At 45.4% G+C, this 27,269-nt stretch overlaps 1 protein-coding gene across 1 annotated transcript; it reads right to left on the reverse strand.

Moving 5' to 3' along the window:
* Positions 1–852: 852 nt before the first annotated feature.
* Positions 853–26,842, reverse strand: CSRP3 (cysteine and glycine rich protein 3). The gene is made up of 6 exons (XM_068261524.1): positions 26,727–26,842; positions 19,739–19,867; positions 12,960–13,128; positions 2,716–2,848; positions 1,757–1,850; positions 853–1,042 (listed from the first exon to the last, which is right to left on the reverse strand). Exons 2-6 carry the CDS (start codon positions 19,848–19,850, stop codon positions 966–968), a joined length of 585 nt encoding a protein of 194 aa, XP_068117625.1. The 5' UTR covers positions 19,851–19,867; positions 26,727–26,842; the 3' UTR covers positions 853–965.
* Positions 26,843–27,269: the final 427 nt, after the last annotated feature.

The following is a 27,269-nucleotide window of genomic DNA, read 5'->3' on the forward strand; positions in this document are numbered from 1 at the left end:
CATCCGACTCCTGACTCTGACTCCTCAGTTTGTGAAATCACCAACTCGGACTCCAACTCCGGGTACCCAAAATTGCTCTGACTCCTCGACTCCGATTCCACAGCCCTGGTCCCATGGCGGTCTCGCTGTGCCCCTCCAAATAGCGGGATGTAAATATTTACCTTCCCTGCTCTGGCACAGCATCGGCTCTCCGCTCGGAGATAGGCAGAAATAGCCGATCACTGTCAGCCCACTCTACTGCGCAGGCGCAAGTCTCCTGCGTCTGTGTAGAGTGAACCCGACAGAGATCGGCTATTTCTGCCCATTTCCGAGCGGAGAGCCGATGCTGCGCCTGCGCTGGAGCCAGAAAAGGTAAATATTGCACAGCCTGACAAATTGCTGGCTGTGCGTTCCGTGGGCTGCAGCAAGACCGCCGCGGGCCACAGGAGGACGGGGGAAGCCTAATTAGGATCCTGAGGCTTCTCCTTACCGAGGTAAATACCACCCAATGGAACTTTTTGCGATGTGACTTTCTATTATCGTTGCAATCTTATTTTTCTGGATTTGCAATGCAATAGATGTAGTATAAAAGTAGCGTACAGCCTGGTACACACCTTCACTTATTATGATCAGCCAATCACCCAGCATTTTTACCACCTCCGTGTAGTATGAAAACTTACCTACAAAATCTACTCATAGTATTCAAAATCTGTTGACCCTCATTACATGGAAGCGGTAAAATTGGCCAATCAAAATTGAAGGTGTGTACCAGGCTTGCAGGCAAGAACAGTCCTCATTTGGGATATGCCTCTTTACACACTCGATCAGAAGTGCTCACAGAAGCGTAGAAGTAAAAAGTGGAAACACACTACATTTTTCTTTTACACTGAAAGACAAGTGGTTTTATTGAGCAATGGTAAACCATCAGAACTCTGCTTTTTCCAATGATTGTCGGTGATTTAAAGACGATTCCATTCTTCCAGAGCTTAGTCCTCCTTCTGCTCCACCTGTGTCAGGCCTCCAAATCCAATTCCTTTTGGTCCAAAGTTCTTTGCATAACACACTGAGGAAAAGAAATGGATATTACGGTATGGTCATTAACCTCCTCCGGAGAGCGGTGATTGAAATTTACGCACTGTTTTGATGCTGTTATTCCTGCCAGAGAGTAGCTTTCACCTCACCGCCACCACGCATTCTCACCAATCGCGTGGTTATGACGGCAGAGCTCTGTGAGACGATTTAATTGGCTCCTGACCCTGTCATCAATGTAAGCAACTCCCATTGGTTTACATTGATCACATGGTCAGGAGACAAAGCAGCAGAGTTTAAAAAAAAAAAAAAATTATATAAACTTTTCTTGTTACTGAGGATGGTCATTGAACTGCCAGTAATTTTGTGTTCATGCAAATTTTATGCAACTCGGACATGGACCAGTCAAATTCAGTGCCTGCAGCTTTTGTTTGGTCCATTTACATGCTGTGAAAATGATTTCATACTAGGTCACTATCCTACTTAGTATTGATAGTTCTATATAATCCATATATAGCAAGATTCCTTAGTGTACATACACTTAGTAATTAATAAAAGAAATATTGAAGAGAACTGGACCCAGCACTGAGCCTTGTGGGACCATTTTGAGTATGTTAGATTTATTACTACTCTTGTATATCCCTTAGCCAGTGCTCTATTTACATTTGCATGTTTATGTAGTGTGTACATTTCTCATTGTATGCATGTAACTTATTTTCTCTGTGTTTTTTCCTCATTATGGTCAAACCTTTGCAGTAGATCTCTCCATCCTTCTCTGTCACGGTGGTAGAGTCCAGGCTCTTCCCGCAAAACCGGCAGCGGAAACATGTTTTATGCCAGGGCTGCAGGAAAACAAACCAATCATTGTTATAAACTTTCGAACCAGCTGGTTTTGACGCAGCTCTGCCTGTCTGATTAGTAAAACAAAAAGCGTAATTCTGCCGCCGGCAATAGCCGGGGCACAGATAATGTCACCCAATTCTTTCCCCCAGAATATTCCCGGGGACACAAGCGCAATATGTTGGCCATGTGCTTAAGCACACCTCAGAAGACTGGCGGAGAGCAAAGCTGTGGCAAGGGACACATGCACTTCTAGGGGCTGGAGGAAGCCCCATGTAAGTAAAAAAAAAAAAAAATTCTAACCTTCCTGGTGTTTTTTTTTTTTTTTTTGGTACACGCAGCTAGCACTTTGCTAGCTGCGTGTACTGCCCGATTGCCTCCGCGCTGCCCCCCCCCCCCCCCCCCCCCGACGCGCTGCCTGGCCAATCAGTGCCAGGCAGCGCTGAGGGGTGTATCGGGACTCCCTTTGACGTTGTTGACGTCATCCCGCCCATCGCCATGGCGATGGGAGAAGCCCTAATGGAAATCCCATTCAGAGCTGGATTTCCGGAAGGGCTTGATCTCCGGAGGTGATCGAAGGGGGTGGGGGGAAGCCGCTGCACAGCAGCTGTCATGTAGCTAGCCTAGAGCTAGCTACATGACAGCTGCTGTGCAGCGGCTTCCCCCCACCCTCTTCGATCGCCTCCGGCGATCAATCCAAATTTTAAAAGAAAAACAGAAAAAAAAGTGCTGCACTGCCCCCTGGCGGTTTTAATTGACTGCCAGGAAGGTTAGTCATTTGCCTCCCGTATCCTTTAAACTGTGATTTATACTCCCAAAACTAAAATTTCAGTAATTACTCTTAAGTTTACAGTGAAATAGGCTCACCAGCCCCCCGCCCATCACTTTCTCGGCGGCGTAGACAGACTTCCCACATCTGGGACATTTTTCTGTGGAGCCGAACTTCTGTGAAAACTTGGAGGTGTGAGTTGTGGTCGGGGAGCCTTTGGACGGATGGGTCCTGCGGAGAAAGAAACTAGTTTAACTGATTTTCAAAGGAAATTCCATTTTTACTAAACATTTAGCAATGGCATATCAGTGCTACACAAATTACTTTATCATTTACAAAACAAAAAACCCATTCCTGTATTTGCATCCAGCCACACAGTTGCCTGGAAAGTCAAACTGAATTCTGTCCAAATATGGCCCACTCTGTAACATCTGCATGAGTAAATGATTTATGCAGATTAGGAGGCACTGCAGCGCTTCCACACCTGGAGGTAAATACGCCTTATACACGATGGATGCATCTAACAACGCGTGCAAGAGCCGTTCTGCACGCGTTGAATAGCCTGCAGCGTGTCGTCGGGATATTGCGGTGGGACACAATCAGCGGCAGTACCTGTTAATTCACCCGATAGGAAAACACTGGCTCCCGTCGATTAAAAGCTCCCGGGTGCGTCGCACTGCAACGCACCAAAACACAGCGTCACGTGTGAAAGGTAAAATGAAAGTCTATGGACTTGAATTTTACCTTGGTTAATTATTATTATTTAGTATTTACATAGCGCCGACATCTTCTGCAGCGCTGTACAGAGTATATAGTCTAGTCACTAACTGTCTCTCAGAGGAGCGCATAATCTAATCCCTACCACAGTCTTATGTCAATGTATGTATCATGTAGTGTATGTATTGTAGTCTAGGGCCAATTTATTAACATCTGTATGTTTTGGGATATTGGAGGAAACAGGAGTGCCTGGAGGAAACCCACACAGACACGATAAGAACATACAAACTTGCAGATGTTGAACTGGCTGGGATTTGAACCAAGGACCCAGCGCTGCAAGGTGAGTGTGCTAACCACTATGCCATGGTACTGGTTAATGCAAAGTTTCGCTTTTTAACTACTTTATCCACCACTACAAGTAGATCTACGTTCTCTGTGACTCCAACTAAGCCACGAGTTAGTAGATCTACGTCTTGTAGCAGAAGCAGTGCTGTGCAGGATTGGGCTTGCTCCTGTGCACATTTCTGGCACTATCTGATGCAGCACTAATTGGTGAACGGGAATATATGATTCCTGAGCTAAGGAGATTGATTTTTACCATTAAAAATACTTTTATTTTCTCAGTTCATAGTGAAAAATACACTCTGTAGCATTATTTCAGAATCAAATATCTTTACGATAAATTGTGACAGGAACATAATCTAAGTTTTGTGATAAGCAGTAAGAATAGGCAAACAAAATTTGTGTTTTTATCTACAGTAGCACTTTTAATTTTTAAACTGGAATTGGTAAAACTGAGAAATAATGTGGGTTTTTTTTTCTATTTTTTCCTTGTTTTCCCATTAAAATTCATAGAAAACAAAATGAATTGAGGGAAAAAGTGGCATAAAATAAAAGCCTAGTTTGTCTTTAAAAAACAATATATATTTCATTTCTGTGTCAGAAGTAGGGATAAAATTATTTCTGATGAAATAAGGACATAGCTAAACTGTCTAAACTGCTCTGGTCCATAAGTGGGAAACAAGGTCTGGATGCTAAGTGGTTAAGTTACACCGCAGAAAACAGGCTATGCTGTGAAAGAGCCCTGAGACTAGCGTGTGTACAGTGGCCTCCCACCCCCCTCACTGGATCTGCGAACAATCTGCTTGGTTGTATTCAACTTGTTTGACTCTCATTTGGATACAGAAAATTTCTTAACAGTCGCAATGCAGGAAAAGGACAACTGTAGTGAGGTATATGGAGGCTGCAATATTTAATTCCTTTTAAGCAATACTAGTTGCCTGGCTATCCTGCTGATCCTCTGCCTCTAATATTTTTAGCCATAGACCCTGAACAAGCATGCAACAAATCAGGTGTTTGAAGTTATTGTCAGATCTGATAAGATTAGAGCTGCATGATTGTTTCAGGTGTTATTCAGACACTACTGCATCCATATACACCTGCAGGGCTGCCAGGCAACTGGTATTGTTTAGAAGGATATAAATATGGCAGCCTCCATATACCTCTCACGACAGTTGTCCTTTAAAGCGGACCTGAACTCAGAACTTTCTCTCTGCTCTAAAAGATATGCCACAGCATAATAACCTTCATCTCTTTGTTACAGCTGATACAAATCCTAAAATAAATCTGCACCGTTTCTACCTCTTGATTCATGGAAGCAGATATTGTTAACCTCATTAGTGGTATGCCTGACACTGTGTTGGGCATACAGCTGGCTGTCCCCAGGAGTCCCCCAGTATAATTAACTGATCCCATGGCTGTAACAGCTTCAGCTAGCACTAGGCTAGCTAGTAGAGGTGGCCAACATCCCCCCGATTACTGATGATCGCCCGCTAATACATTACCCAGCCTGGATCCAGCGATCAGCGCAGCCTCCCTGCACATCTCCTGTCCTCACTATGGGGAGGATCGGGTCTGCGCATGACATTGGTAAAGCCATGTGCGATCCTCCCTATAGAGAAGAGCAGAGCTGTCCGGGGAGGCTGCGCTGATCGCTGGATCCAGGCTGGGAAGTGCATTAGCGGGCGATCGGGGAGATCATCAGTAATCGGGAGGATACTGGCCACCTGTACTAGTTAGCCTATTGCTAGCTGAAGCTGTTACAGCCATGGGATTAGTTAAAATTATACTGGGGGACTCCAGGCTGCAAAACCTCCTGTGCGGTGTAACGCTCAGGAGATTAAGATCCTGTGTTTTCAAATGCGTTTACAGTCACCTAAAGGATTATTAGGAACACCTGTTGCTGGGAATTTCACGCACAACCATTTCTAGGGTTTACAAAGAATGGTGTGAAAAGGGAAAAACATCCAGTATGCGGCAGTCCTGTGGGCAAAAATGCCTTGTTGATGCTAGAGGTCAGAGGAGAATAGGCCGACTGATTTAAGCTGATAGAAGAGCACCGTTGACTGAAATAACCACTCGTTACAACCGAGGTATGCAGCAAAGCATTTGTGAAGCCACAACACGCACAACCTTGAAGCGGATGGGCTAAAACCTAGGTTCTCAACATGCGGTACGCGTACCCCAGGGGGTACTTCTGATGGGTCCAGGGGGTACTCGGGCTTGATATACTTAACCAAGAATAACAAATTTAGAGATTTAGAAAATTATAATTCTTATTTAAACAACATCAAATTAGTATTTTAGCTAATTAAAAGCAGTAATACATGCTTGCACATTGTTTAGAACCAATTATCATGTACTACGATTAAATATATATTTGTCAAGGGGTACTTGTGATCATGTTTACTATGCTAGGGGGTACTCGATGAGTACAGGGTTTTAAAAGGGGTACACACTTATAAAATGTTGAGAAACACTGGGCTAAAACAGCAGAAGACCCCACCTGGTAACAGTCATCTCCACTACAAATAGGAAAAAGAGGCTTCAATTTGCACAAGCTCACTAAAATTGGACAGCTGAAGACTCGAAAAATTATGCCTGGTCTGATGAGTCTCTATAGTCAGAATTTAGCATAAACAGAATGAGAACATGGATCCATCATGCTTTGTTACCACTGTGCAGGCTGGTGGTGTAATGGTGTGGGGGATGTTTTCTTGGCACCCTTTAGGCCACTTAGCGATAATTGGACATCGTTGAAATGCCACTGGCTACCTGAGCATTGTTTCTGACCAGGGGCGTATCTGGGTAAAATAGCGACACACACACACCACAACCTTGGTCAGACCACCTTGCCCCATAATAACTACTTCTTTTCTTCCAATGATATGTCGCCCTAGTATAAGTTGCGCCCCCCCACCCCTCAAGTATAAGTTGCTAGAGTTAGCCCCCCCCAAGTTTAATTGACCAGAGATAGCACCCCTGTAAAGGTAAAAATAAACAACAAGTGTCAGCGCCAAGGCAGAAGGCGACCGCAGCCGAGAAGGACAATGTCCAAAAGTCCACACAAGCAATGAATATATAAAGTCATCGCAGGTCTATAGTAATACAGCTTTCATCATTTTTTGGTATACAGGATCTTCGAACAAAAGGGTAAAGAAGCAAGGCTTACCAGATTCCAACAACCCACATTATAAGGTTGTAAACGAGTTTGATAGGTGGTCCGCAGAACTTTCAAATGGTGTCGTTTCACCAGCGATGTTGCACACTACAGATTCCTCCGGAATATAGTAGATATCCTGAGATCGCAGAGACTCACCAAAGGGGAGTCCGGTAGGATAGTGACATGAAAGAGATGTACGGCACATCTAAGTGTAAACCGTCTTTATTACATAACAAGTAAAACAATTAAAAACAAGGATAAAGGAAAACTCACATACGGGGCCCGTGCACTGGGAACCCCGAAAAAGTAGCGCGCATAAAATGGTCAATAGAAGACCTCAAATAAAATGGTGCCGCCTGTCGCCTTCCCGACTGGTTTCGCAATCTTGCGTCATCTCCCCTGATGACGCAAGATTGCGAAACCGGTCGGGAAGGCGACAGGCGGCACCATTTTCTTTGAGGTCTTCTATTGACCATTTTATGCGCGCTACTTTTTCGGGGTTTCCAGTGCACGGGCCCCGTATGTGAGTTTTCCTTTATCCTTGTTTTTAATTGTTTTACTTGTTATGTAATAAAGACGGTTTACACTTAGATGTGCCGTACATCTCTTTCATGTCACTATCCTACTGGACTCCCCTTTGGTGAGTCTCTGCGATCTCAGGATATCTACTATATTCCGGAGGAATCTGTAGTGTGCAACATCGCTGGTGAAACGACACCATTTGAAAGTTCTGCGGACCACCTATCAAACTCGTTTACAACCTTATAATGTGGGTTGTTGGAATCTGGTAAGCCTTGCTTCTTTACCCTTTTGTTCGAAGATCCTGTATACCAAAAAATGATGAAAGCTGTATTACTATAGACCGGCGCTGACTTTATATATTCAACCCCTGTAAAGGTAGCCAGGGGTAATTCACCCAGAATAGGTAGCCCCCAGTTTAGGTTGCCCTCCCAGTATACGTAGTTAGAAGTGTCTCCCCAGTATAAATAGCCTTCTTAAAGGGAAGGTTCAGGGAGGGGTTGAAAAAAATAAAAATGCATATCCACTTACCTGGGGCTTCCTCCAGCCCGTGGCAGGCAGGAGGTGCCCTCGCCGTCGCTCCTGGTGGTCTTCGGTGGCCGACCCGACCTGGCCAGGCCGGCTGCCAGGTCGGGCTCTTCTGCGCTCCAACGACGGGTTCTTCTGCGTCCCACTTGGGCGCGCTGATGTCATCAGACGTCCTCCGGGCTGTACTGTGCAGGCGCAGAACTACTGCGCCAGCGCAGTACAGCCCGGAGGACTTCCGATGGCGTCAGCGCGCCCCCGTGAGGCGCAGATTGGAGCGCAGAAGAGCCCAACCTGGCAGCCGGGCCAGGCCAGGTCGGGTCGGCCACTGGAGACGACCGGGAGCCTCTGGAGCGGCGGCGAGGGCACCTCCTGCCTGCCACGGGCTGGAGGAAGCCCCAGGTAAGTGGATATGTATTTTTATTTTTTTCAACCCCTCCCTGAACTTTCCCTTTAACCACTTCACCACTGAGGGGTTTTACCCCCTGAGCACCAGAGCAATTTTCACCTTTCAGCGCTCCTTCCATTCATTCGTCTATAACTTTATCATTACTTATCGCAATGAAATGAACTATATCTTGTTTTTTCCGCCACCAATTAGGCTTTCTTTAGGTGGGACATTATGCCAAGAATTATTGAATTATTTTTTTCTAAATGTGTTTTAATGGGAAAATAGGAAAAATGTGGGGAAAAAATTATTATTTTTCAGTTTTCTGCCATTATAGTTTTTAAATAATGCATGCTACTGTAATTAAAACCCATGAAATTTATTTGCCCTTTTGTCCCGGTTATAAAACCATTTAAATTATGTCCCTATCACAATGTTTGGCGCCAATATTTTATTTGGAAATAAAGGTGCATTTTTTTCAGTTTTGCGTCCATCCCTAATTACAAGCCCATAGTTTATAAAGTAACAGTGTTATACCCTCTTGACATAAATATTTAAAAAGTTCAGTCCCTAAGGTAACTATTTATGTATTTTTTTTAATTGTAAATTTTTGAAATTTTTTTTAATTACAAAAAAAAATAAAATCGGGGAGTGTGGGAGGTAATGAGTTAATTTTTTGTGTAAAAATCATTTATTTGTATGTGAAAAATGTGTAGGGTGTAGTTTACTATTTGGCCACAAGATGGCCACAGTAACTTTTTGTTTTAATGCGACCTCCAAGCTTCCTTCCGGAAGCTTGGAGGAAGTATAAGGAGGCTGGACACGTGAGTTTTTTTCTCACAATGATCGCGCTGCCCATAGGAGAGCAGCGGATCATTGTGGGGCTTAGATCAACGAACGGGAATGGATTTTCCCGTTCATTGATCTCCGGGCGAGCGGGCGGCGGCGTGTTTACTAGCGGCGGGCGGCGTGTTTACGAGCGGGAGCGCGGACAGCGTCGGGTACGCGGAAAGTACGGATTTCTCATTCGTAAAGTTGTTAAGCATAAGTGGTGAGAGGTGTTCCCCTAGTTAAAGAAGTCCCCTAGTATAGGTAATGAGAGGTGTCCCCCAGTATAAGTAAATCCCCCTAGTATAGGTTTGGCAGATGTCCCCCAGTATACGGTAGGTACAAACCCCCCAAATTATCCCCACAGTATAGTTAAAGAGGTGTCCCCCAGTGTAAGTCACCCCTACAATATGGGTAGTGACAGGTGTATAATTATATCCCCCCAGTATATGTAGTGAGAGCTGTCTCCCAGTTGGAGGATGGCGCCCATGGTGCTGTGGTGCCCATGGCACGAGCCATGTCTGCACCCCTCTAGATACGCCTCTGTTTTTGACCATGTCCATCACTTCATGACCACCATATACACATCCTCTGATGGCTACTTCCAGCAGGATAATGTACCATGTCACAAAGCTCAAAATAATTTCAAATTGGTTTCTTGAACATGATAATAGGTTCACTGTACTAAAATGGCCCCCCACAGTCACCAGATCTCAACCCAATAGAGCAGGAGTACCCAAACGTTGTTGTCAAGGGCCGGGTCAACATACTTCAGACTGTTGGGGGGCCGGAGTATACATAAAATGATCCAGAAAAACATAACATTGAGCCTAGGTATTGTAGACAGCGCCTATTAACATGGGCAGCCCTCATGTCTCCCATTTAACCAGAGCAGATGTCATGCCCCCAACACAGCATTTGCAGGTAATATGTCCCCCACCTCAGGAAGAGCAGTTATTATGCTACCAATACAGCATGTGCAGATAGTATGCCCTCCAACACAGCATGTGCAGATAGTATGCCCTCCAACACAGCATGTGCAGATAGTATGCCCTCCAACACAACATGTGCAGGTAGTATGCCCTCCAACACAGCATTTGCAGATAGTATGTCCCCCAACTCAGAAAGTGCAGTTATCATGCCACCAATACAGCATGTACAGGTAGTATGCCCTCCAATACAGCATGTGCAGGTAGTATGCCCTCCAACACAACATTTGTAGGTGGTATGCCCTACAACACAGCATGTGTATATAGTAACCCCCCCCCAACACAGTATGTGCAGGTAGTATCCCCCCTATATAGCATATGCAGATAATGTTCTCCAACACTGCATGTGCAGGTAGTATCCCCCCAACACAACATGTGCAGGTACTATGCCCTCCAACACAGCTTGTGCAGATAGTATGCCTTCCAACACAACATGTGCAGGTACTATGCCCTCCAACACAGCTTGTGCAGATAGTATGCCTTCCAACACAACATGTGCAGGTACTATGCCCTCCAACACAGCATGTGCAGATAGTATGCCTTCCAACACAACATGTGCAGGTACTATGCCCTCCAACACAGCTTGTGCAGATAGTATGCCTTCCAACACAACATGTGCAGGTACTATGCCCTCCAACCCAGCTTGTGCAGATAGTATGCCCTCCAACACAACATGTGCATGTACTATGCCCTCCAACACAGCATGTGCAGATAGTATGCCTTCCAATACAACATGTGCAGGTACTATGCCCTCCAACACAGCTTGTGCAGATAGTATGCCTTCCAATACAACATGTGCAGGTACTATGCCCTCCAACACAGCATGTGCAGATAGTATGCCTTCCAACACAACATGTGCAGGTACTATGCCCTCCAACACAGCTTGTGCAGATAGTATGCCCTCCAAGACAGCTTGCGCAGATAGTATGCCTTCCAACACAGCATGTGAAAGTAGTATGCCCTCCAAACACAACTTGTGCATATAGTATGCCCTCCAACACAGCATGTGGAAGTAGTATGCCCTCCAACACAGCATGTGCAGATAGTATGCCCTCCAACACAGCATGTGCAGATAGTATGCCCCCCCCCCCCCCCCAACACAGCATGTGCAGCTATTATGCCACCAACACAGTGCAGATATTGTGATCCTAACATAGCAAGTCATATGTGAGCCATAAGGTCACCCAATGGCCTACAGAACCCTCCAGCACAATCTCACCCATACACACATGATCTCTGCAGAAACATAAGCAGTACAAACCTCCATTTCCCCTTCGCAAAGGAACCATAACATTCCTGCACAGCACTGACCAAAATACAGTATATGTGATTGTTTGTTACAAGTCATTCTCTCCACCCAGTAACCAGCAAATGACTGCTTTCTGGCTTCAATGTGGATGGGTGGTGCCAGAACTGCTATTCTATATGCGGGCCACCAATATTTAACAATGCAGCGGACCGCATATATAAGTAATACATTTTGTGTGTGTGTGTGTTTGTTGGGGGGCGGGGGGGATAGGGCAGTAAAAAAGCCTCAGGGGGCCGCATTCGGCCTGCGGGCCTTAGTTTGAGGTCCACTGCAATAGAGCATCTTTGGAATGTGATGGAACGGGAGCTTCATGCCCTGGATGTGCATCCCACAAATCTCCATCAATTGCAAGATGCTATCCTATCGATATGGGCCAACATTTCTAAAGAATGCTTTCAGCACCTTGTTGAATCAATGCCACGTAGAATTAAGGCAGTTCTGAAGGTGAAAGGGGGTCAAACACTGTATTAGTATGGTGTTCCTAATAATCCTTTAAGTGAGTGTATCTGCAATCTCTGCCATGACATGTCATGTGACACGGGTGGGATTCAATTATAACTAGTGATTAGACACAAATGAGGGGGCATTAGACAGGCTAATCTCTCTAAATACATACAGGGTGCATTTCTTTCTGTCTTCCTTCTGTCCTGTGCAAGAGCTCAGGTCCACTTTAAGGGCAGTTTTACACTTGTGCTGTGTTTGCAGTGTAACGCCCCACCCCATTGCAACCCACAAAACCACAAACACGACCCTGCGGCAGAGTGTGCTGACAGGGTCATATGTATATTTATTTTATTTTAATTTTTTTACTTACATGGAGCCTCTTCCAGCCCCCATGGGCTTTTATGTACCTTGTTGTGGTCATCCTCCTCCTCATTCAGCTGTTTGGCCTGCAAAATTGGCTGAATCTCCCCAGTTGTACAGTACTGCGTATGTGCTGGCCTGTCAGTGTGCTTCCTTGATGACGCTTCCATGTCCTCGTAGCTGTGCATGCGCAGAATGCTCCCGGCAAAGACCTGTGCTGCCGAGCCAGTACTAGGCAACTCTGCTAATGTTGCAGGCTGAACAGCTGAGCGACCAGGATGACAGTGAGGGATATAGAAGCCTATGGGGACTGGAAGATGCCCCAGGTAAGTTAAAAATAGTATTTAATTTGAGGGTGTATCAGTAGCTGATACCCCCTTTTCCGTGAGAAAGCGTTACCTTTTCTCAAACTGATCATCAGGCGGATCTGTATGGCTGATATTGTGGTGAAACTTCTCCCACAGTGTGATGTCAGCAAAAGGGTGCTGACATCATACTGTGGGAGCCTTGTTGCATTGTGGGAAATAAAAGCTGTTTCTAACGGCCAAAAATGCATCATCTCCTTCCACTGACATCATCTGCCAGCAGTAAAATGTCACCATGTTGTAAAGGTCAGAATGTAAATCAGGGAGCAGAATGATTTTACAAAGGGCAAACACTGACTAAATCATTTCTACATAGTTATTGTAAAAATTAAGCACTTTTTTTCATTACGTCATGTCAAATTACTAAGGTTGTTACCCTGTACACTCCATACTTACTCAGCCACTTCAATGCCAAATCTCTCTCCGGTATCGGTGCTCAGACAGCCGGCACCTTGTCCGTAGCCGTATCCTTTGGGACCGTACTTCCTGCCGTAACAAGACTTGCAGTAGATTTCGGATTCATGTGCTGCCACCGTGGTGCTATCCAGGGCCTTCCGGCACACCACTGCAACGTAGCACAACAAAATGTAATTACATAAGAGTATGTGCATTATATGTGATATATGCAGTATCAGCGTTAAAGGGGTTATGTGGAGTCATACAATAAACAAAAACAGACACTTACCTGGGGCTTCTATCAGCCCCCTGTAGCTGTCATGTCCCACGCTGTCCTCCTCCAATGACTCATTCCCCGCCGCCAGTCCCAGTCTAATCACGCGTGTCACACGTCTGCACGGCCGTGCGCTCCTGCTCACGTCTCCGGGAGCTCCAAGCAAATCTCGTACTGGGCCTGCGCAGTAAGCTCCCGGAGACGCTAGCGGGAGTGCGCATTATTCGACTTGTTAGACGAATAATTGACTGGTGCCGGCAGCGGGGAACGAGTGATCGGAGGAGGACGGCGCGGGACATTAAAGCTACAGGGGACTGATAGAAGCCCCAGGTAAGTGTAAGTTTTTGTTTATAGCATGACTCCACAGAATCCTTTAAGAAATGAAGTTATATTTTCAAGTGGTATTATCATCAAAATCCTTTACAACATTAAACACAGTAAAAAAATAATATGGAACACTGAGGCTGCTCTGATGTCTTTTGAATGCATATTTGCACCTCACTAACGCTGACTGTCATTGCAGGCTGCAGGACAAATTATCAGATATAGTTCTAGAGCAGTAATAAGTGACCAAATAAAGGGGAGAATGTTCTCTGCTTTACCGCTGGGTACAGCAGAAGCTTTTTGACGTCCAGCAATAGCTGGAAGCCAAATTACGTCTTTCCCCCACTATACATGCCGGCCAGGACGGGGAATAGTAATTAACGTCACCTTTACTTGTGCAGGAGCAGGGTAAGCCATTTATCGGTTTTCCCCTTCGCCAAAATCTCCCGGCAGCTATGTTATCGGTACGCAACTGGATTCCCAGCCCACTCTCTATAATTACCATCCCTGGACCGGTTGGTGGAAATGGAACACCAGTGTATAACAACTGTAAGCTACCCTCTCCATCTGGCACATCACAGACGGCTCTCAACTGATAAGCTTACCATCCAGAACACGTCGCTCTGCAGATAATGCCTCCCCGGTAGCTCTGAGTTATTTTTGTGTTCAGCAGCCATGGTGAGTCACCGGCTATCACATCCCCGATATTATTACTGCCCTGAAGCTATGGAAGCTCTGACAGATGAGAGGTTCACTATTCCCAGAAACATTTGGACCGGTTGTTGAACAGGCACAGGAAAAGTTCACGGAGGTTAAACCAGGGGTGGTTGTTCCTTCCATGAAGAAAAATATTGTGTATATAAATATATATATAAATAAATTGTGTGCTTCAGGGCCATAACAACTGGAAGGCAAAAAATGGCGGCTCCCCTCCCCAAATGTCCCCCTTCTTGCGCTCCCTGTCTCCCCCTCCCTAGATGCATGGTACTGCTCCACTCACCTGCTCTCAGTGTTCCAGCGATGGGATCTCCACCTACCCATTCAGCATCCTGTATCCATGGCTACAGTGATGCCTCATGCAGGGCTGTGGAGTCGGTACAAAAATCCACCGACTCAGACTCCTCAGGTTAGGATTCCACCGACTCCAACTCCTTGACTCCGACTCCTCTAATTTGCATATTACAATTTTGTTGATTGAAAGTGTGTAACATGAATTGCATCTCCAACTGCCAACGCTTAGGAATTGTAAAATACAACTGGTGAGAGGGATATGGAGGCTGCCATATTTATTCAATTTTAAATAATACCAGCTACCTGGCTAGCCAGCTGATCTTCTGCCTCTAATACCTTTATTCATAGACTAAAATTAGTCCTTGGTAAGAGTACTTGTAGAAGACAGGAACAAAGAACATCTATCAGGCCCTAGGCAATGTAACTGTGGGTACATGTAACAGTGATGTGCAGGTACTCTGCAGGAGAATGAGGCGATTCTTCCTCTATTACCAGTGGCGTAGCTAGGGAGCTGTGGGCCCGATGCTAATACTGCAGTTGAGGGAAGGCCCCTCGGGGCCCCTCTGGCCCAAGGGCCCCGATGCGGTCGCAACTTCTGCACCCCCTATTGCTACGCCCGTCTATTACACATTCTTCATGCACAATCTGTACCAGGTTTATGGGTGATAGACAACACCTCTGTGTTCAATGTGCACAACATTCTCAGTGGATTTCCTGCAGCTCTGTGGAGAGTGCATATGTAGAGTATAGTACTACTGTGTAACAAAGTAAACCTGAGACAGATGAAATGAAAGTTTTATACATACCTGGGGCTTCCTCCAGCCCCCTTCAGGCTAATCAGTCCCTCGTTGCTACCACCACTATATTTGACAGTGGGGATGGTGGGTTTAGAGTGATGTGCAGTGTTAGTTTTCAGACACACATAGCGTTTTGCATTTCGGCCAAAAGTTCCATTTTGGTCTCATCTGACCACAGCACCTTCTTCCACATGGTTGCTGTATCCCCCACATGGCTTGTGGCAAACTGCAAACAGGATTTCTTATGCTTTCTGTTAACAATGCCTTTCTTTTTGCCACTCTTCCATAAAGGCCAACTTTGTACAGTGCATGACTAATAGTTGTCCTATGGACAAAGTCTCCAACCTGAGCAGTAGATCTCTGCAGCTCGTCCAGAGTCACCATGGGCCTCTTGACTGCATTTCTGATCAGCGCTCTCCTTGTTCGGCCTGTGAGTTTAGGTGGATGGCCTTGTCTTGGGAGGTTTACAGTTGTGCCATACTCCTTCCATTTCTGAATGATCGCTTGAACAGTGCTCCTTGGAATGTTCAAGGCTTTGGAAATCTTTTTGTAGCCTAAGCCTGCTTTAAATTTCTCAATAACTTGATCCCTGACCTTTCTTGGACCTGTCTTGTGTGTTCTTTGGACTTCACAGTGTTGTTGCTCCCAATATTCTCTTAGACAACCTCTGAGGCCCTCACAGAGCAGCTGTATTTGTACTGACATTAGATTACACACAGGTGCACTCTATTTAGTCATTAGCGCTCATCAGGCAATGTCTATAGGCAACTGACTGCACTCAGATCAAAGGGGGCCGAATAATTATGCACACACCACTTTGCAGTTATTTATTTGTAAAAAATGTTTGGAATCATGTATGATTTTCGTTCCACTTCTCATGTGTACACCACTTTGTGTTGGTCTTTCATGTGGAATTCCAATAAAATTGAATCAGGTTTGTGGCAGTAATATGACAAAATGTGGAAAACTTCAAGGGGGCCGAATACTTTTGCAACCCACTGTATTTACAGTCACAATCAGATATGTTTATCTGACTTTAAAAATACGGGGACTGCTTTATTGAAGCAGCACAAGTAACTATTTTTTATTGGTTTATTTCATTTTGTGGACTTATCTGAGAAACAGAACATTTTATCATATTTTCTATTTTAATTACAGTTTAAATTCATTAGGAGTCGGTGCATTTTCTCCTGACTCCAACTCCAAGTACCCAAAAATTGCCCCGACTCCGACTCCACAGCCCTGGCCTCATGTGACCTGTTACGTGCTGCTAGGGTTACATGAGCCTTCGCTGTAGACAGACAGGAAGCATTCCTGTGTGGCTGGTGATTCCATCGCTAATCAGGTGAGAGCAGGTGATTGATGCAGTGCTGGTGTATCCTAAGGATCAGGAATCATCCTGCATTGTTTCAGGTGGCAAGAAGTCTAGTACTGGTCCTGGGATGAATTGTAAATAGATTCCAGAGAATTGTGTTATAGTAAAATCACTTCACTTAGGGCCCTTTTCCACCTGCAGTCGCTAGCGTTCACGCTGAACGCTAGCGATTGCTGAATCGCAAAACCGGCGATTCCCCGAAGTTTTGCGGCCGCGATTTTGCTATGCTATGCACTGCATAGCAAAATCGCGGCAAATATCGCTCCGCCGCGCGTTCGCGTTCGGGTAAAAAACGAATCGCGGTAGTGGAAATGACCTACCGCGATTCCTATGTTAAAAAGCAAACCGTAGCGATTGTAAAATCGCTAGCGGTTTGCGACTTTGCGATTCAGCCAGCGCAAACGCGCTGGTGGAAAAGGGCCCTTAATGTATAACTATACTTTCACCTTGCCTTAGCATTTGAGTGGGGTGCCAAACACCAGGCCACCGAAACTAGCTCAGTGCCAGAACAGCAGTTTCCAAGAGCACTCCGTAGTTGTGTAACCTCGGCCCTGTGTCTGTCAGCGCTGGAGGGTTTCAGTGCAGGCCTCAGCTAGATCCAGTGCTGGTTATCCTCATATATCCTCATTTGTTATTTTGTGACATTTTACTTTTGGATTTGGGGGAAGGGGTTTGAGGTAATGTGCTGAGGCAGGAAGAATAGCAGTTTCTCTTATGAAGAGTTATACTGGGCAGGGGTTTGCTGGGACATGGTAGGGGAAATAGTGTTTTTGTTTTTTAGCGGAGGATTGTGGCTGGTGTGGAGGTTATGAAATTACATTTTCCCAGTGATCAAATGTAGAAAGGAGGTTGGCACCACCAAGTAGAAAAGTAAAAAATTAGCTCTTTATTGATCAGTCATAAAATGACAGCATGGTCAAAAATAAGGCTTAGGCGGCATTTTCCCAGTGATACCCTGGATATTGCAGTGCACTGAAAGCTGTGGCACTGTAGTAGCTATTTGTGATGAAAAACACATATGGGCATCCAGCAATAAAAAACAAGCAGGGCATACGTTTTTCAGGTTAGTCAGGAGTCATCTGATCAAGATCAAATGCTGCACATGGTGAATTGATTGCCACTCAACCTATGGCTGTTTCTGGGACCAGGCCATCCAGGCAAATGCGTGTAGTTCCCACTAGTGTATACGGCATGCTACTGGACACTTTGCATGAAAAGAAATTCTTTTTCGCTATGCAAACCTAAAACAGATTTGGCTGGAGGTAGACGGGTAATTTGGGCGCCACAGTAGGCCATAATGTGAAATACAGCTATAGCGACGCTCACAGAGTAATTTGGGCGCGGGAAATAGCCAGAGTCTAAAATTATGATATAAATGGTGTAAATTCAGCTGCCAGCAATAGCTTTCCCTCTAAATTAAATCTCCGTCTGGGAGTAGGGGAATAGTACTGAAAATAGCTCAGACATTTCCAAGAGGAGGGTGAGCCATCTTTTGTCTTTACCCTGCGCCCACATTTCCCAGCACCTTTTTTCCATGCAGCCTGGATAGAACAAAGTGCAGGAGGTTAACAACCTCTGTCAGCTTTTATTGTCAGGAGGATCTCCTTCATCTTCTGCCTAATGACTGGTCTCTGGATAGGAATGGAGAGAAATTCTCTCAACAAGAGTGGGGACAGCAGTAACAGCTCTAACGTTCTATCCCTACTCTTCCAAAAGTAACATAAAATAATGTGTGCATGAAATAGAGGCAGGGTGGAATATGGGCTGCTGGGAATAACCGATAGTAACAGAACTGACTATCTGCTCTAAAGGATAAGCAACAGCATAATAACCTTTAAAGAAAAACATTGCTTTGTTACAGCTTACAGAACTCTTGCAATAAATCTGCAGCATGTCTACTTCCTGCTTTCATGGAAGCAGACATAGGGTTAACATCCTGTGTTTACAAATAAGCTGCTCTGTCGAGGCAGCCAGATGAGAAGGCTGAGAGATTAAATTACAGTTGAGATTAGTCACAGATGAAGGGGAATTAGACAGGCGAAAATCTCCAAATACATACACAGTGCATTTCTCTCAGCTTTCCTTCTGTCCTGTGCAGGAGTTCAGGTCCACTTTAACCCCCCCCCCCCCCATGGCTAACCTTAACGCACCCCCCCTTCCCCCCCAACATCTAGCCACCCCTCACCCCGTTATAAAAATGAAAATCCTCCTCTAAAAATATACTGTAAAATGTGGACGCCCATGGTGCCTGATAAAAAGCGGGCCCGGGCTGCCCAGAATGCAAAATACGGCTACAAGTAGCAGGTGCTAAAATATTCTGCTTCCAAAACAGTGGCTCTTCATACACACATTTGGGAATAATTGCTCCCATCTCAGCCTTGTAAGGCAGCTTTGAAGGTGAAACATTAGCAAAAAAAACCCCATCAACAACGAAACATTTGCAAATTGCTTTTCTCATATTAGCCTTAAAGCACAAAATCTGTGAAAAGAGTCACAAGGTGGTGACAGCGTAAAAGTGTGGTTGGTGTTTGAAGCTCCCAACGCTATTATGCTTTAAAGTTATGGTTTCATATTAAAAAAACAATTACAATGGGCTCGATTCACAAAGCAGTGCTAACTTAGTACGCCTAAAAACTTTTGGTGTGCTAACTACAGTGCTAAGTAGTTAGCACGGCCACAGCATTTAGTTATCGCGTGGTGTGTGCACGGAACGGCGCACCGGATGCGTCTAAAACGTTGCATTGGATGCGCCTATAAGGTCGCACCGGGTGCGCCCTAATCATCGCGTGGTGCGACGATTCGGGTGCACTGGTGCAATGGTATAGGCGCATCCAATGCGACGTTTTACACGCATCCGATGCACGGCGCTAAACTTTGCGCACGAAGCTTAGCGCGCCATGTTACTTTAGACGTGCTATGGGCTTTTATGGCGTGCTAACTAAGTTAGCACTGCCTTGTGAATCAAGCCCGATGACTTTGGAGAGATCTGTATACTTACTGCAGATGAAACAGGGTTTGTGGAAGCTTCGTCCGTTGCATTGAATCTCCTCAGCATGGTACACAGTCTTCCCACAAGCTCCACATTTGGAGCCCCCACCCAAGTTTGGCATGTTGTTACAGCAGGAGTCTGAAAGAAATGGAATTATTATTTAGAAATGTCTGTAGAATTCTGAACCAATGTCCTTGCCTCTGTCTCTGTAAAGAGTTGGAGGCCACCTCCAGAAGCCAACAGGGATATGGACAGCCCTCAGCCTGATGTCAGCCCTCAAACACCATTAAGTCCCCATAGCAAGCTCCCTTGACTATTGCTACAGCTATGGATCTTAGCCCACACTTAACCTACAAAGCTCTCTATAATCTCTCTCCCCTTTTCATCATCTCACTAGTTCCAGATACCAACCAAACTGCAATCTCCGCTCTGGACACACTTCTATCCTTCTCTAGAATCACCACCTCGCATTCATGTATACGTGATTTCACACGTGCTTCACCCCTTCCCTGGAATCTTCCTCCAAAACACCATCTCTCTCCCACCTTTGAAATCCTTATGCGCTCCCTCAAAACTCTCTTTTTCCGACAAGCATATGCTCTAACGTAGGCAATTCCCCCTTCAACCTCTGGCCAAGTTGTACTCCTTACTAAATCTAACTGAAAACCCACTACCTCTAAATATTGTATACTACCCCACTTCTAGTTTACTCCCTATTCCTTTAGATTGTAAGCTTGCAAGGGCAGGGTTCTCTCACCCTTTTGTGTCTTGGAATGTGCTATACATTTTGTTCATCATGTTACAATTGTAACTGTAATTAGTATGTCTAGCAATTTTGTATAATGTACTAGTATCTTTGTTTTCTGTATACAGCAAAATATATTTACCGACACCCAGTATATATCCCACTGGTGCCGGATATACAAGTATCCGGCACCAGCAGGACTGCCTGATACATGTGCTTGCCAGTTGCCTGAGCAACCGGCCTGAAAAGTACAAGCCTCCCCCCTGAGTACTTTTCCGAGCCTCCAGCGCCGCCTGGTAGCCTTCCTGCAGCACCTAGCGGCTTTCCAGCTTCCCTGTGCACGAAAGTTGGCATGACACCTGATTTACATTGGGTCACGTGACACACCGACTTGTGTGCACAGATGCTGGAAACCAGGCAGGGCTGGTTCTGGACCTTTTGCTGCCTGAGGCAAACTTGTGAGGATGCGCCCCCCCATTGGAATGACCGCACAGCACCCGACAGTTTGCACCGCACGTTATAGCTGTGGTGAGCCTCCAAAAAACACTCTCAGTATAGGTAGGTAGCCAGTTATAGGTGCCCCCAGTATTGTTAGCTGGGTACAGTTGCCCTAGTATAAATTAGCCAGGTACAGTTGCATCCAGTATAGGTTGGCCAGGCACTCTCTTCCCTTCCTGTTCTGCCTGGTGCTGCCCCCAGACTTCTGCCACCTGAGGAAGTTGCCTCACTTGGGCAGACCGGGCCTGTCGCTAGGAGCCCGCTAGGTGCTGCAGGAAGGCTGCTAGACGTGGCTGGAGGCTTAGTAAGTATTTTAAAAGCCTCAAAACCAGGCCAAAACAAAGTCCCAGTTATCCCTCAGGCCTGCCAGTTAGTTGAGACTTCCGGTTGTCCGAGTTCTGGATAACGGGGACTTTGATGTACCATTGTCTGTTTTATTATGTACCCCATGTTTTGTTCTCACTCTCAGAATATGTTGGTGCTTTATAAACCAATAATAATAGCACTCGTGCACATAACATGGCATAAAGAGTGTGACAGAAAGTGAAGTCACCCTAACCTTTTAGCAATCCTCACCACGATCTGATATGGTACAGATGGTACAGATCGTGGCAAGCTAACAGCAGACAATCTGTAATGCTGTGAATACACGGTGAGTTTTATGCGCCGGATCAAGCCAGCGGCTCCATACCGGCGCGTCACTGCTCGCCTGCGCATGCGCGCGGATCGATTCCCGCTCGTCCCTGCTGCATCCCTTATCAGCCGCTCTATTCCCTGCTATTGTCCACCGGCGGGGATCGAGCGGGGAATCTATCCGGCGGGTCATCGGACCTGTCGGATATTATCAATCGAGCTATCAGCGGCTCGATTGATAAGCAAAAAACGAACCGTCTAGCATAATGCTATTGTCCGCCCGCGGGGATCGAGCAGACAGTTCGTTTTTTGCTTATCAATCGAGCCACTGATGGCTCGATTGATAATATCCGACAGGTCCGATGACCCGCCGGAAAGATTCCCCGCTCGATCCCCGCGGGCGGACAGTAGTGGGGAATCGAGTGGCTGATAAGAAATGCCCACGAGGTCGAGCGGGAATCGATCCGCGCGGACGAGCGGTGATGCGTCGGCATCGAGCCGCTGGCTCAATCCGGCGCATAAAACTCACTGTGTATTCCCAGCATAAGAGACCAGAACTGGTCTGTTGGATGGCAGAGGCTCAGCACTACTCTGTGGTATATTATCAGGGCCTCTGTGATGAGGTGTTGGAATAATATCCAGACAGAGATGTGACAGAATGACATTATCATGAGATAAGAACACAGGACAGCCAGACTGGGGACTAAACATCACACTCTAAAATTAGCCTCAGATTCAGTTCTATTACTGGATGGATCAGTCTGGGTTTCAGTTGGTCTGTAAATATTGATTCAAAACATAGAGATGCTCCTGCAATTATTAACTTAAAGGATAACTGAAGTGAGAGGGATATGAAGGCTGACATTTTTCCTTATAATCGCTTCACAACTGAGGGGTTTTACCCCTTCAGCATCTGAGCAATTTTCACCTTTCAGCGCTCCTTACATTCATTCGCCTATAACTATCATTACTTATCGCAATGAAATGAACTATATCTTGTTTTTTTCGCCACCAATTAGGCTTTCTTTAGGTGGGACATTATGCCAAGAATTATTTTATTCTAAATGTGTTTTAATGGGAAAATAGGAAAACATTTGGGGAAAAAAATCATTATTTTTCAGTTTTCGGCCATTATAGTTTTTAAATAATGCATGCTACTGTAATTAAAATCCATGTAACTTATTTGCCCATTTGTCCCGGTTATTACACTATTTAAATTATGTCCCTATCACAATGTTTGGTGCCAATATTTTATTTGGAAATAAAGGTGCATTTTTTTCAGTTTTGCGTCCATCCCTAATTACAAGCCCATAATTTATAAAGTAACAGTGTTATACCCGCTTGATATAAATATTTAAAGATTTCAGTCCCTAAGGTTACTATTTATTTATTTATTTTATTGTAATTTTTATTTTTTTTATTACAAAAAAAAATTTGGTAACAATTTGGGGAGTGTGGGAGTTAATTTTATGTTGTAAAATAATGTATTTGTATGTGAAAAATGTTTTTGGGTGTAGTTTTACTTTTTGGCCACAAGATGGCCACAGTAATTTTTTGTAAATGCGTCCTGCAAGCGTAGGAAGTACGCTTCCAGGAAGTTCATGGAGGCTGGGAAACTGATTTGTTTTCACAATGATTGCGCAGCTTCTCATAGAAGCAGCTGAACATTGCTAGGGGGCAGAGATCAACGAACAGGAATGGTTTCTCTGGGCAATCGCGGGAGCGCGCACGGACAGCGGCGGCGGGGTGATGCGTATATATACGTTCCGGGTGAGGAACTGAAGTCCAAAGGAGCGTAGATATACTGAACCCGGGCGGCGAAGTGGTTAAACAATGCGCATTGCCTGGCTGTCTTGCTGATCCACTGCCTCAGATACTTTTAGCCATAGATCCTGAACAAGCATGCAGTTAGATGTTTCTGACTTAATTTGCTGCATGCTGGTTTCAGGTTTGTGGTTCAGACACTATTGCAGCCAAAGAGATCATCAGGACTGCCAGGCAACTGGTATTGTTAAGCTATTTTTCATCCCGAGGGCAGTACATCTACAAATATGACAACCTCCATGTACTAGCTTATGTCATGTGACGTGTGTGTTGGGGATCAGGGGGAGAGGCAGTGTTGTTGTACAGACGGGTTTTGATGAGGAAGTGTCTGTACACAGCAATAGAGCAACAGGCTCCACATCTCTCCCATAGCCTGTCCCTCGTGCTCCGAGCCTGAAACCTTCAAACGTACTCTGAAAACACATCTGTTCAGACAAGCCCCTAATTTGCTATAGGTAGCATAGGAGGCTCGCAGCTTCATCCGCTAACTCCTTCCCCAATGTCTACAAACCACTACCCTCTAGCTCGCAAGGATAGGGACCGCCTTCTAGTATTTCTGATGTACTTTATTATATGAACATGCACCAGTATTGGTGATGTCTCAAGTTACACATCAGCTATGTAAGTACTTGTATTGCTGGATGTCCTGATTGTACAGAGTTTTGAACTTCTCACGAATCTTTGCTTTTGTCTTTTGTCTATTTGTCTTGTACTATGTACAACACTACGGGAGATACAGCACTCACAGGCTTGTGGAGCACGGTGGTGTAGCTGCTAGCTCTCTCGCTGTGCAGCACTGGGTCCCCGGGCCAGGGCACTATCTGCACAGTGTTTGTATGTGCTCCCCGTGTCTGTGTGGGTTTCCTCCAGGCATTCCGGTTTCCTCCCACGTCCCAAAAACATACAGATAAGTTTACTGGCTTCCCCCTCAATTGGCCCTAGACTACGATAAATACACTACATGATACATACATAGACAAGACTATGGAGGAAACAAGACCGTGAGCCCCTCTGAGGGACAATTAAATGACAAGACAATATACTCTGTACAGCGCTGCAGAAGATATTGGTGCTATATAAATAATCATAATAAAGACAAACACTTATATAGTGCTTTTCTCCTGGCGGACTCAAAGCGCCAGAGCTGCAGCCACTGGGACGCGCTCTATAGGCAGTAGCAGTGTTAGGGAGACTTGCCCAAGGTCTCCTACTGAATAGGTGCTGGCTTACTGAACAGGCAGAGCCGAGATTCGAACCCTGGTCTCCTGTGTCAGAGGCAGAGCCCATTACAACCATTACACCATCCAGCCACTTTATTACACTACATAATAAAAAAAACACTTGCAGTCTCATTCAAACACCTGTAAGAACGTTTTCTAATAAACTTACACTGTCCTGCACTTACTCATTTATTAAAAGAAAACAACAACACAACCCTCAGCAATCCTGACTACAACCTGATATGACCCTGATATGTGCAGTCTTACGCTAGGTACACATGATACAATTTTTGGAAAGATTTACTGTCAGATCGACTATTTCCACCAGGTCCAATCTGATTTCTGATAGATTTTCCATCCACTTCTATGGAAAATCGATCGGAAATCAGATCAGACCTGTTGGAAATAGTGGATCTGATAGTAAATCTGTCCAAAAATGATATCGTGTGTACCTAATGCTGGGCATACACGTCTCGTTTTTGAGCCATTAAGATGGCTGGATAGATAATTTTGGACATGTCTGATCTCCCGCCCGATCGTTTTGCCGCTCGATTCCGGATAGCAGTAAATGGAAAAAGATAAGAAAAACGAGCGGATAATAGAATTGACTGCGGAATCGAGCGGCGAAATAATCGAACGGGAGAATCGAGCGGCAAAAACAAGCCGTATATATGGCCAGCATAATGCTGGGAATACACGCTTCGTTTCTGCCATGCGTTTTTCCTCTTGATCGTTTTTTGCCGCTCGATTCTGCAGTCGATACTCTTATCTTCTGCCCGTTTTTTCTATCTTTTTCCATTCACTGCAATCCGCAATCGAGCGGTGAAACGATCGGGCGGGAGATCAGACATATCGGAAATTATCTATCAAACTATCTAATCACCTAAAAAACGAACCGTGTATTTCCAGCACAAGACTGCACATATCAGAGTCATATCAGTAAATATCAGACAGTAAAAGTGGCTGGAAAGTGTACTGGTTAAGGGCTCTGCCTTTGACATGGGAGACCAGGGTTTGAGTCCTGGCTAGGGTCAGTACCTATTCAGTAAGAAGTCCTTGGGCAAGACTCCCCAACACTCCAGGGTGGCTTCTTGAGCAGCGCTTTGAGTCCAACAGGAGAAAAGCGCTACACAAATGTTCGGATTATTACATTTGTCAAAAAATTGTATTGTATGTACCTAGCATAAGTCTTTATAAACTGTCCATATACAGTAGCCCGTAACTTGTGAATCTCTTGGAGGGACAGTGGCCGACTGGAAACCTGATAGACTGCGGGGGGCTGGCAGAAACCCCAGGTAAGTACAACTCCACTTCTCCCCCCGACTTGGGTATATTTTAATAGCAGAGAATTGTTATGAATAATTCCAGGTTTGCTGGATTAGGCCCTGTTCAGACTATCTGCGTTCCTAGCCGTTCTTACAGAACGCATACAGAAAGATTTTACGCATAGAAACGGCTACTAATGTTTTCTAATGGCCTCGTTCACATGTATGCGTATGAGACTCTCATCCGCATTGCTGCACGCAGTTCTGTGCGTTACGCACAGAAACGGACACAATGAAAGTCTATGGCCGCGTATCAAAAACGCGTACTATTGCGTTTTAGCGTACGTTTCCCTCTGCGGTTCCCATAATGTTTTTTCCCCGGGTCACGTGTGTGTGCAAAACGCAATAGAAAATGCATTAGAACGCAAGAAAAACGCATGCGTTTTTCAACTTGCGTTCCTTTGAATTTATACGCGTTCTACAAACGCTGACAGTCTGAACAGGGCCTTACACTCGTGATATACTTGGAAATCCCTGAGGGCTCTTGCACACAACATGCTATTCCGATTTTTAATCGGTACTGCATGCTACGTTTCTTTTCTTGTCTCGATAGCATCCAGGGAACATCGGAATCGCAAATTGGAATCCCAAATCGGATCTGCAGGGGGCTTAAATTAGGTCAACAATGTGATAAAAAGCAAATTAAACTTTACAAATAATAATTACAACACCCCCCCCCCCAAAGGACACATGTTCACCCCATGCCTGGGTACCGGATCAGGCAGCAGTGTGTCTGGCTGGGGATCACCCACCTGCTCTGCGGACCGCTCCCCCCGGAGTCTCCTCGGCGAGTGTAAGCTCTGTCTGCACGTCGGGAGGCTTTAAACTCCCCAGGAGGAGATTTCCCTGGGTGATGATGGAGGCTGGAGAGCATCTCTGAAATCAGAGGGCTGAAAATAGCTGCTGCTCATTCCCTGGAATAATACCGTGGGGGGGGGGGGGGGGGGGGTAAAACAATGCCTTCTGGAATTCCACTCAGGATCGCAGCCACTTTCCAGCCCGAGGTTCGCGTTACTGCGCACGGCTGTCCATAAACCGCACAGGAAATCCCTGCGGTGGGCAAGGGGTTAATATAGAGCCCGCTAATAATAATATCTGCAGCTGTGCCCGGCCGCCGCAATGCTCGGAATGCCTCAGAAAACGTTTTCCTGGTCTGGCGTGAAATGGAGCTACGGCCAAATAGCAAATTCCATACGAATTACACATAGTTTATGCAGGAAAGTACTCTTGTGGAATGCCCAGTAGTACCAATGCCCAGCTCTGCATGGCTGCAAAGCAAGAGAAGGGTGACAACA

The sequence above is a fragment of the Hyperolius riggenbachi genome, chromosome 11 (assembly GCF_040937935.1).
Source record: "Hyperolius riggenbachi isolate aHypRig1 chromosome 11, aHypRig1.pri, whole genome shotgun sequence".
Taxonomy (NCBI): Eukaryota; Metazoa; Chordata; class Amphibia; order Anura; family Hyperoliidae; genus Hyperolius; species Hyperolius riggenbachi.